Source organism: Crinia signifera, chromosome 9, assembly GCF_055691185.1.
Source record: "Crinia signifera chromosome 9, ASM5569118v1, whole genome shotgun sequence".
Classification (NCBI taxonomy): Eukaryota; Metazoa; Chordata; class Amphibia; order Anura; family Myobatrachidae; genus Crinia; species Crinia signifera.
Window position 1 is genome coordinate 165,535,801 of NC_139225.1, and position 12,837 is coordinate 165,548,637.

A 12,837-nucleotide genomic window follows, 5' to 3' on the forward strand; every position below is an offset into this window, starting at 1 on the left:
CCCGGCGTCCCCTCACTCTCAGGACACGTGTAATACAGACAGTCCCGGCGTCCCCTCACTCTCAGGACATGTGTAATACAGACAGTCCCGGCGTCCCCTCACTCTCAGGACACGTGTAATACAGACAGTCCCGGCGTCCCCTCACTCTCAGGACATGTGTAATACAGACAGTCCCGGCGTCCCCTCACTCTCAGGACACGTGTAATACAGACAGTCCCGTGTCCCCTCACTCTCTGGACATGTGTAATACAGACAGTCCCGGCGTTCCCTCACTCTCAGGACACATGTAATACAGACAGTCCCGGCGTCCCCTCACTCTCAGGACACGTGTAATACAGACAGTCCCGGCGTCCCCTCACTCTCAGGACACGTGTAATACAGACAGTCCCGGCGTCCCCTCACTGTCAGGACATGTGTAATACAGACAGTCCCGGCGTCCCCTCACTCTCAGGACATGTGTAATACAGACAGTCCCAGTGTTACCTCACTCTCAGGACACGTGTAATACAGACAGTCCCGGCGTCTCCTCACTCTCAGCACACGTATAATACAGACAGTCCCGGCGTCCCCTCACTCTCAGGACACGTGTAATACAGACAGTCCCGGCGTCCCCTCACTCTCAGGACACGTGTAATACAGACAGTCCCGGCGTCCCCTCACTCTCAGGACACGTGTAATACAGACAGTCCCGGCGTCCCCTCACTCTCAGGACATGTGTAATACAGACAGTCCCGGCGTCCCCTCACTCTCAGGACACGTGTAATACAGACAGTCCCGGCGTCCCCTCACTATCAGGACATGTGTAATACAGACAGTCCCGGCGTCCCCTCACTCTCAGGACACGTGTAATACAGACAGTCCCGGCGTCCCCTCACTCTCAGGACACGTGTAATACAGACAGTCCCGTGTCCCCTCACTCTCTGGACATGTGTAATACAGACAGTCCCGGCGTTCCCTCACTCTCAGGACACGTGTAATACAGACAGTCCCAGTGTTACCTCACTCTCAGGACACGTGTAATACAGACAGTCCCGGCGTCTCCTCACTCTCAGGACATGTGTAATACAGACAGTCCCGGCGTCCCCTCACTCTCAGGACACGTGTAATACAGACAGTCCCGGGGTCCCCTCACTCTCAGGACACGTGTAATACAGACAGTCCCGGCGTCCCCTCACTCTCAGCACACGTGTAATATAGACAGTCCCGGCGTCCCCTCACTCTCAGGACACGTGTAATACAGACAGTCCCAGTGTTACCTCACTCTCAGGACACGTGTAATACAGACAGTCCCGGCGTCTCCTCACTCTCAGGACACGTGTAATACAGACAGTCCCGGCGTCCCCTCACTCTCAGGACACGTATAATACAGACAGTCCCGGCGTCCCCTCACTCTCAGGACACGTGTAATACAGACAGTCCCGGCGTCACTCTCAGCCTGGGGACATTACACAACCCTCAGTCTACTGTTTTATGAATGACACCATATACAATAGATGCAGCTTTATTAATGAAGAACATTGAGGAATTTGGGAAACCAGAAGATCGCATACTGTCCCGGAATGGCCGGGAGGGTCCCTAAAATGTCCGTGGAAGCATATTACGTGAATCGTGTCACTGTAACCCCGAAAATCCCGAAAATGCCTGAAATACCGGCATTGCACGGTGGGAGGTGTGGCCATGAGGATTCGTTTGTGTTGGCCATGCCCCCACACTGGTGGTCCGCTGGTCGCCCTGCCCCATTCCGCACTGTCAGTGGCTCGGCCCACCCCTGCCTCACTGAATTGCTCTGTCGGCAACTGACCTAAATATACCATCTGCAAAACATCGTAAGTATATTCTCCAGAATCCTCAAAACCCCTCCGCACCACCAAACTGTATCAACTGCACGGCCCAACTGTAACCCCAGCATGGCCCAACTGTAACCCCCAGCACAGCTCAACTGTAACCCCTGAACTGCCCAACCATAACCCCAACACTGCCCAACTGTAACCCCTGCACTGGCCACCTGTAACCCCTGCACTGGCCACCTGTAACCCCCAGCACTACCCAACTGTAACCCCTGCACTGCCAAACTGTAACCCACAGCAATGCCAAACAGAAACCCCAGCACTGCCCAACTGTAACCCCTGCACTGCCCAATGGTAACCCATGCACAGCCCAACTGTAACCTTCAGCATTGCCCAAATGTAACCCCTGCACTGCCCAAATGTAACCCCCAGAATTGCCCAACTGTAACCCCTGCACTGCCCAAGTGTAATCCCCAGCATTGCCCAACTGTAACCCCTGCACTGCTTAACTGTACCCCCAGCTCATTTGAACTGTAACCCCTGCTCTGCCCAAATATAACCTGTACTGCCCTACTGTAACCTCAGCACTGCCCACCTATAACGCCAGCACTGCCTAGCTGTAACCCCTGCATTGCCCTACTGTAACTCCAGCATGGCCTAATCGTAAACCCTGCACGGCATATCTGTAACTCCAAGCACTGCCCAACTGTAACCCCAGCTCCGAAAAACTGTATCCCCCAGCACTGCTGGCCTGGCTGGTATTACCAGCATATAAGCGACAGGGGGGAAAACACCCATTGTGTATGCATTGAGCATTATTCAGCCCAGTGAATTTCCCCATCAACGCTGTCCATACACGCTAGGTAAAATCGCCCCAGGTCTGTGTGTATGCACCTTAATCTCTGCACAGCCAAACTGAACTGCACAATGAGAACGATGTAGATGACCGATAGCAGTAAGTGAATGCTCTGTATATTACCAATATTTGTGTGTGCGCACTTTATATAAAGCATAGTGGTGAGAGGATATAGAATTACATATAATGTATAGTGGTGTATGGATGCAGTATATACTGTGTATCAGTGTGTATATTATATCATGTACAGAGGTGTATGAATACAGTATATACTCTGTATCAGTATGTATCTTTAGTATAATATACACCTGCATGTACCTGTAGTATAATATGCACCTGTATGTATATGTAGTATAATATACACCTGTATGTACCTGTAGTATAATATACATCTGTATGTACCTGTAGTATATATACACCTGTATGTACCTATAGTATAATATACACCTGTATGTACCTGTAGTATAATATACACCTGTATGTACCTGTAGTATAATATACACCTGTATGTACCTGTAGTATAATATACACCTGTATGTACCTGTAGTATAATATACACCTGTATGTACCTGTAGTATAATATACACCTGTATGTACCTGTAGTATAATATACACCTGTATGTACCTGTAGTATATATACACACCTGTACGTACCTGTAGTATATATACACACCTATATGTACCTGTGGTATATATACACCTGTAGTATAATATACACCTGCATGTACCTGTAGTATATATACCTGTATGTACCTGTAGTGTATATATATATACACACACCTGTATGTACCTGTAGTATAATATACACCTGTATTTACCTATAGTATATGTACACCTATATGTATCTGTAGTATATATATACCTGTATGTACCTGTAGAAAAAACATAATATACACCTGTATGTATCTGTAGTATATATACACACCTGTTTGTACCTGTAGTATAATATACACCTGTATGTACCTGTGGTATATATATATATATATATATACACACACACCTGTATGCACCTGTAGTATAATATACACCTGTATGTATCTGTAGTATAATATACACCTGTATGTACCTGTAGTATAATATACATCTGTATGTACCTGTAGTATATATATACACCTGTATGTACCTGTAGTATAATATATACCTGTATGTACCTGTGGTATATATACACATGTATGCACCTGTAGTATAATATACACATCTATGTACCTGTAGTATATACACACCTGTATGCACCTGTAGTATAATATACACCTGTATGTATCTGTAGTATTATATACACCTGTATGTACCTGTAGTATCCTATACACCTGTAAGTACCTGTAGTATATATACACCTGTATGTACCTGTAGTATAATATACACCTGTATGTACCTGTAGTATAATATACACCTGTATGTACCTGTAGTATAATATACACCTGTATGTACCTGTAGTATACTATACACCTGTATGTACCTATGGTATATATACACCTGTATTTACCTGTAGTATAATATACACCTTTATGTACCTGTAGTATAATATACACCTGTATGTACCTGTAGTATATATCCACCTCTATGTACCTGTAGTATAATATACACCTGTATGTGCCTGTAGTATATATACACCTGTATGTACCTGTAGTATAATATACACCTGTATGTACCTGTGGTATATATACACCTGTATGTACCTGTAGTATAATATACACCTGTATGTGCCTGTAGTATGTATACACCTGTATGTACCTGTAGTATGTATACACCTGTATGTACCTGTAGTATAATATACACCTGTATGTACCTGTAGTATAATATACACCTGTATGTACCTGTAGTATATATACACACCTGTATGTACCTGTAGTATAATATACACCTGCATGCACCTGTAGTATAATATACACCAATATGCTTCATAGTGTAATATACACCTGTATGCACCTGTAGTATAATATACTCCTGTATGCACCTGTAGTATATATACACCTGTATGTACCTGTAGTATAATATACACCTCTATGTACCTGTAGTATATATACACACCTGTATTTACCTGTAGTATAATATACACCTGTATGTACCTGTAGCATAATATACACCTGTCTGCACCTGTAGTATAATATACACCAGTATGCGTCATTGTATAATATACACCTGTATGTACCTGTAGTATAATATACACCTGTATGTACCTGTGGTATATATACACCTGTAGTATAATATACACCTGTATTTACCTGTAGTATATATACACCTGTATGTACCTGTAGTATAATATACACCAGTATGTACCTGTAGTATATATACACCTGTATTTACCTGTAGTATAATATACACCTGTATGTACCTGTAGTATATATACACCTGCATGTACCTGTAGTATATATACACACCTGTATTTACCTGTAGTATAATATACACCTGTATTTACCTGTAGTATATATACACCTGTATGTACCTGTAGTATAATATACACCAGTATATACCTGTAGTATAATATACACCTGTATTTACCTGTAGTATATATACACCTGTATGTACCTGTAGTACAATATACACCTGTATTTACCTGTAGTATAATATACACTTGTATGTACCTGTAGTATAATATACACCTGTATTTACCTGTAGTATAATATACACCTGTATTTACTTGTAGTATATATACACACCTGTATGTACCTGTAGTATAATATACACCAGTATGTACCTGTAGTATATATACACCTGTATTTACCTGTAGTATATATATACACCTGTATGTACCTGTAGTATAATATACACCAGTATGTACCTGTAGTATATATACACATGTATTTACCTGTAGTATAATATGCACCTGTATGTACCTGTAGTATATATACAACTGTATGTATCTGTAGTATATACACCTATATGTACCTGTAGTATAATATACACCTGTATGTACCTGTAGTATATACACCTATATGTACCTGTAGTATAATATACACCTGTATGCACATGTAGTATAATATACACCTGTATGTACCTGTGGTATATATACACCTCTATGTACCTGATGTACAAGTATTAGATATACACCTGCATGCACCTATAGTATAATATACACCTGTATGTACCTGTAGTATAATACACACCTGTATGTACCTGTGGTATATATACACCTCTATGTACAAGTATTAGATATACACCTGCATGCACCTGTAGTACAGTATAAGTATTACATACTGTACACCTCCATGTACCTGTAATATATATACACCTATATGTACCTGTATTATATATTCACCTGTATGTACGTGTAGTATAATATACACCTGTATGCACCTGTAGTATATATACACACCTGTATGCACCTGTGGTATATATACACCTCCATGTAGTATTAGATATACACCTGCATGCACCCGTAGTACAGTATCAGTATTATATACTGTACACCTCCATGTACCTGTAGTATATATACACCTATATGTACCTGTAGTGTATATATACACCTGTATGTACCTGTAGTATAATATACACCTGTATTATATATACACACCTGTATGTACCTGTGGTATATATACACCTCTATGTACAAGTATTAGATATACACCTGCATGCACCCGTAGTACAGTAGAAGTATTATATACTGTACACCTCCATGTACCTGTAATATATATATACACCTGTATGTACCTGTAGTATAATATACACCTGTATGCACCTGTAGTATATATATACACACCTGTATGCACCTGTGGTATATATACACCTCCATGTAGTATTAGATATACACCTGCATGCACCCGTAGTACAGTATAAGTATTATATACTGTACACCTCCATGTACCTGTAGTATATATACACCTATATGTACCTGTAGTATATATACACCTGTATGTACCTGTAGTATAATATACACCTGTATGCACCTGTAGTATATATACACACACCTGTATGTACCTGTGGTATATATACACCTCTATGTACAAGTATTAGATATACACCTGCATGCACCCGTAGTACAGTATAAGTATTATATACTGTACACCTCCATGTACCTGTAGTATATATACACCTATATGTACCTGTAGTGTATATATACACCTGTATGTACCTGTAGTATAATATACACCTGTAGTATATATACACACACCTGTATGCACCTGTGGTATATATACACCTCTATGTACAAGTATTAGATATACACCTGCATGCACCCGTAGTACAGTATAAGTATTATATACTGTACACCTCCATGTACCTGTAGTATATATACACCTATATGTACCTGTAGTGTATATATACACCTGTATGTACCTGTAGTATAATATACACCTGTAGTATATATACACACACCTGTATGCACCTGTGGTATATATACACCTCCATGTAGTATTAGATATACACCTGCATGCACCCGTAGTACAGTATAAGTATTATATACTGTACACCACCATGTACCTGTAGTATATATACACCTATATGTACCTGTAGTATATATACACCTGTATGTACCTGTAGTATAATATACACCTGTATGCACCTGTAGTATATATACACACACCTGTATGTACCTGTGGTATATATACACCTCTATGTACAAGTATTAGATATACACCTGCATGCACCCGTAGTACAGTATAAGTATTATATACTGTACACCTCCATGTACCTGTAGTATATATACACCTATATGTACCTGTAGTGTATATATACACCTGTATGTACCTGTAGTATAATATACACCTGTAGTATATATACACACCTGTATGCACCTGTGGTATATATACACCTCCATGTAGTATTAGATATACACCTGCATGCACCCGTAGTACAGTATAAGTATTATATACTGTACACCTCCATGTACCTGTAGTATATATACACCTATATGTACCTGTAGTGTATATATACACCTGTATGTACCTGTAGTATAATATACACCTGTAGTATATATACACACCTGTATGCACCTGTGGTATATATACACCTCCATGTAGTATTAGATATACACCTGTATGCACCTGTAGTATATATACACACCTGTATGCACCTGTGGTATATATACACCTCCATGTAGTATAATATACACCTGTATGCACCTGTAGTACATATACACACACCTGTATGCACCTGTGGTATATATACACCTCCATGTAGTATTAGATATACACCTGCATGCACCCTTAGTACAGTATAAGTATTATATACTGTACACCTCCATGTACCTGTGCATCCCGGCTCTCACCTGCGCTGGCTCCCGGCTCTCCCTCCCTCTCCCCCGTCCACAGAGTAGCAGCGGGGACGGCTCGGGCTGCTGCTGGCTCCGGAGCTGTCCGCGGAGAGTGTGGTGCTGAAACAGCGGCCGCCCAGCTCCCGGCTCATCCCTTGTAGCGTAATCCGTCTCCATGGCGACCTGACGTCACCCACTGAAGGAGGCTCCGGTCGGTTCCACGGTACCTCCGACGTCACAGAGCCAGGGAGGCGGCAGGAGGGGAAGACAGGGACAGGAGTGATGTACAGGAGGGGGGGCACAGGTAGACAGGAGGGGAACACAGGGGTGATGTACAGGAGGGGGATGTTCAGGGTGAAGCAAGACAGGGGTGAGGCACAGGGAGGCACGAGGGGGAGGCAGGAGTGAGGTCAGGGACAGGGGTGATGTACAGGAGGGAAGTCAGGGGCAGGAGTGAGGCACAGGAGGCAGGAGGGGAATACAGGGACAGGGGTGTGCTACAGGGAGGCAATAAGGAAGACAGGGACAATGGTAAGGTGCAGGCAGGAGGGAAATACATTGAGTGGGGTGCGCTACAGGGTGGAAGGAGGGGAAGATAGGGACAATGGTAAGGAACAGGGAGAAGGGGGAAAACAGGGACAGGGGGAGGTACGGGAAGGCAGGAGGGGAAGACGGGGACAGGGATGAGGCACAGGGAGGCAGGAGAGGAAGACAGGGACAGGGGTGAGGCACAGGAGGGAAGACGGACAGGGAGAGGCAGGAGTGAAGACACGGACAGGGGTGAGGCACAGGAGGGAAGACAGGGACATGGGGGAGGCAGGAGAGGAAGACAGGGACAGGGGTGAGGCCCAGGAGGGAAGACAGGGACAGAGGTGAGGCACAGGGAGGCAGGAGAGGAAGACAGGGGTGAGGCCCAGGAGGGAAGACAGGGACAGGGGTGAGGCACAGGGAGGCAGGAGAGGAAGACAGGGACAGGGGTGAGAACCAGGAGGGAAGACAGGAAGAGGGGTAAGGCACAGGAGGGAAGACAGGGACAGGGGTGAGGCACAATGGGGAGGCAGGAGTGAAGACAGGGACAGGGGTGAGGCACAGGAGGTAAGATGGGGACAGGGGTGAGGTACAGGGAAGCAGGAGGGGAAGACAGGGACAGGGGTGAGGCACAGGAGGGAAGACAGGGACAGGGGTGAGGCACAGGGAGGCAGGAGGGGAATAAGGTGACAGTGGTGAGGTACATGGAGGCAGAAGGGGAAGACAGGGACAATGGTAAGGTGCAGGAGGGGAAGACAGGGATGAGGCACAGGGAAGCAGGATGGGAAGACAGGGACAATGGTAAGGTACAGGGAGGCATGAGGGGAATACGGGGACAGGGGGCAGGTACAGAGAGGAGGCAGGAGGGTAAGACAGGGACAGGGGGAGGCACAAGGAGCCAGGAGGGGAAGATGGGGACAGGGGGTGGTACAGGGAGGTAGAAGAGGAAGACAGGGACAGGGGTGAGGCACAGGAGGGAAGACAGGGACAGGGGGAGGCAGGAGTGAAGACAGGGACAGGGGTGAGACCCAGGAGGGAATACAGGGACAGGGGTGAGGCACAGGGAGGCATGAGGGGAATACGGGGACAGGGGGCAGGTACAGAGAGGCAGGAGGGTAAGACAGGGACAGGGGGAGGCACAAGGAGCCAGGAGGGGAAGATGGGGACAGGGGGTGGTACAGGGAGGTAGAAGAGGAAGACAGGGACAGGGGTGAGGCACAGGAGGGAAGACAGGGACAGGGGGAGGCAGGAGTGAAGACAGGGACAGGGGTGAGACCCAGGAGGGAATACAGGGACAGGGGTGAGGCACAGGGAGGCAGGAGAGGAAGACAGGGACAGGGGTGAGACCCAGGAGGGAAGACAGGGACAGGGGTGAGGCACAGGGAGGCAGGAGAGGAAGACAGGGATAGGGGTGAGGCCCAGGAGGGAAGACAGGGACAGGGGTGAGGCACAGGGAGGCAGGAGAGGAAGACAGGGATAGGGGTGAGGCCCAGGAGGGAAGACAGGGGAGAGGTAATAGGGAAGACAGGGACAATGGTAAGGTACAGGGAGGCATGAGGGGAATACGGGAGCAGGGGGCAGGTACAGAGAGGCAGCAGGGTAAGACAGGGACAGGGGGAGGCACAAGGAGCCAGGAGGGGAAGATGGAGACAGGGGGTGGTACAGGGAGGCAGGAGGGGAAGATGGGGACAGGGGGTGGTACAGGGAGGCAGGAAGGGAAGATGGGGACAGGGGGTCGTACAGGGAGGCCGTGTTTACCTGTTTACTAGGCTGCGATAACACGCAGCCCAGCAAAAAGGCCTGAATCAGGCACAAAGAGAGAGAAAGAGGTCAAATAAATGAGACAGCTGAAGAGTCCGATAAAGACAGAGCCAGAAAGGGGAAAGTCAGAGGGGAAAGAAGGAAAGTACTGCGATGAGTCATAATGACTGTAAAAGACTGGAGAGAATCCGGGGGAGAAGAGAGAGGGAGTGCTGGAGAAAGGTAGGGGAAATTCAGAGACAGGGATGATACAAGAGAGCCAAGGACAGGAAGGAGCTAGAGGCATGACATAGAGTACAGAAAGTCAGGGACAGGAGAGTCAGGGATAGGAGGGTCAGGGACAGGAGGGTCAGGGACAGGAGAGGCAGGGACAGGAGGGTCAGGGACAAGAGGGTCAGGGACAGGAGGGTGAGGGACAGGAGGTTCAGGGACAGGAGGGTCAGGGACAGGAGAGTCAGGGACAGGAGGGTCAGGGACAGGAGGGTCAGGGACAGGAGAGTCAGGGACAGGAGGGGCAGGGACAGGAGGGTCAGGGACAGGACCGGAGGGTCATACACAGGAGGGTCAGGGACAAGAGGGTGAGGGGCAGGAGGGTCAGGGACAGGAGGGTGAGGGACAGGAGAGTCAGGGACAGGTGGGTCAGGGACACGAGAGTCAGGGACAGGAGAGTCAGGGACAGGAGAGTCAGGGACAGGAGGGACAGAGAGAAGAAGGAGCTAGAGGCAATACATAGAGTAAAGAAAGTCAGGGACTGGAGAGTCAGGGACAGGAGGGTCAGGGACAGGAGAGTCAGGGACAGGAGGGTCAGGGACAGGAGAGTCAGGGACAGGAGAGTCAGGGACAGGAGAGTCAGGGACAGGAGGGGCAGAGAGAAGAAGGAGCTAGAGGCAATACATAGAGTAAAGAAAGTCAGGGACTGGAGAGTCAGGGACAGGAGGGTCAGGGACAGGAGAGTCAGGGACAGGAGGGTCAGGGACAGAAGAGTCAGGGACAGGAGGGTCAGGGACAGGAGAGTCAGGGACAGGAGGGTCAGGGACAGGAGAGTCAAGGACAGGAGAGTCAGGGACAGGAAGGTTATGGATAGGAGGGTCAAGGACGGGAGGGTCAGGGACAGGACCGGAGGGTCATGCACAGGTGATTCAAGGACAGGAGGGTCAGGGACAGCTGGTTCAGGGACAGGAGGGTTGGGGACAGGTGGGTCAGGGAGAGGGTGGATGGGGACATGAGGGTCAGGGACAGGAGCGTCAGGGACAAGAAGGAGCTGGAGGCAGGACATAGAGTACAGAAAGTCAGGGACAGGAGAGTCAGGGACAGGAAGGTTATGGATAGAACGGTCAGGGACAGGAAGTTTATGGACAGTTGGTTCAGGGACAGGAGGGTCAGGGACAGTTGGTTCAGGGACAGGAGGGTTGGGGACAGGGTGGTCAGGGACAGGTGGGTCAGGGACAGGGTGGATGGGGACAAGAGGGTCAGGGACAAGAGGGTCAGGGACAGGAAGGAGCTGGAGGCAGGATATAGAGTACAGAAAGTCAGGGACAGGAAGGTTATGGATAGGAGGGTCAGGGACAGGATGGTCAGGGACAGGAGGGTCAGCGACAGGATGGTCAGGGACAGGAAGGTTATGGAGAGGAGGGTCAAGGATGGGAGGGTCAGGGGCAGGGTGGTCAGGGACAGGAAGGTTATGGATAGGAGGGTCAGGGACAGGAGTGTCATTGACAAGAAGGTCATGGATAGGAGGGTCAAGGATGGGAGGGTCAGGGACAGGACCGGAGGGTCATGCACAGGTAGGTCAGGGACAGGAGGGTCAGGGACAGTTGGTTCAGGGACAGGAGGGTTGGGGACAGGGTGGTCGGGGACAGGTGGGTCAGGGACAGGAAGGAGCTGGAGGCAGGACATAGAGTACAGAAAGTCAAGGACAGGTGGTTCAGGGACAGGTGGTTCAGGGACAGGAGGGTCAGGGACAGGAGGGTCAGGGACAGGAGGGTCAGTGACAGAAGGGTTGGGGACAGGGGGGCGGGGACATTGTGTTCAGGGACAGGAGGGTCAGGGACAGGTGGTTCAGGGACAGGAGGGTCAGGGACAGGAGGGTCAGTGACAGAAGGGTTGGGGACAGGGGGGCGGGGACATTGTGTTCGGGGACAGGAGGGTCAAGGACATTGTGGTCGGGGACAGAAGGGTCAGGGGCAGGGTGGTCAGGGACAGGAAGGTTATGGATAGGAGGGTCAGGGACAGGAGGGTCATTGACAAGAAGGTCATGGATAGGAGGGTCAAGGATGGGAGGGTCAGGGACAGGACCGGAGGGTCATGCACAGGTAGGTCAGGGACAGGAGGGTCAGGGACAGTTAGTTCAGGGACAGGAGGGTTGGGGACAGGGTGGTCGGGGACAGGTGGGTCAGGGACAGGAAGGAGCTGGAGGCAGGACATAGAGTACAGAAAGTCAAGGACAGGTGGTTCAGGGACAGGTGGTTCAGGGACAGGTGGTTCAGGGACAGGAGGATCAGGGACAGGAGGGTTGGGGACAGGGTGGTCGGGGACAGGTGGGTCAGGGACAGGAAGGAGCTGGAGGCAGGACATAGAGTACAGAAAGTCAAGGACAGGTGGTTCAGGGACAGGTGGTTCAGGGACAGGTGGTTCAGGGACAGGAGGATCAGGGACAGAAGGGTCAGTGACAGAAGGGTTGGGGACAGGGGGGCGGGGACATTGTGTTCGGGGACAGG

The 12,837-nt window shown here is 48.4% G+C and overlaps 1 protein-coding gene across 4 annotated transcripts in view; it reads right to left on the reverse strand.

Annotated features, from left to right (window-relative positions):
• Positions 1 to 12,837, reverse strand: part of TENT5D (terminal nucleotidyltransferase 5D) — a 109,651-nt gene that overhangs the window by 54,224 nt on the left and 42,590 nt on the right. The window contains exon 1 of one of the 4 annotated variants that reach the window (XM_083160388.1): positions 7,847 to 8,140. The exons of 1 other annotated variant lie outside the window; for it this stretch is intronic. In XM_083160388.1, coding sequence (XP_083016514.1) covers positions 7,847 to 8,008 — 162 coding nt within the window. In that variant the 5' untranslated portion in view covers positions 8,009 to 8,140. Of the gene's footprint in view, positions 1 to 7,826; positions 8,141 to 12,837 lie in introns of those variants that run through there. 2 more of the 4 variants (XM_083160389.1, XM_083160390.1) reach the window with 2 other exon arrangements.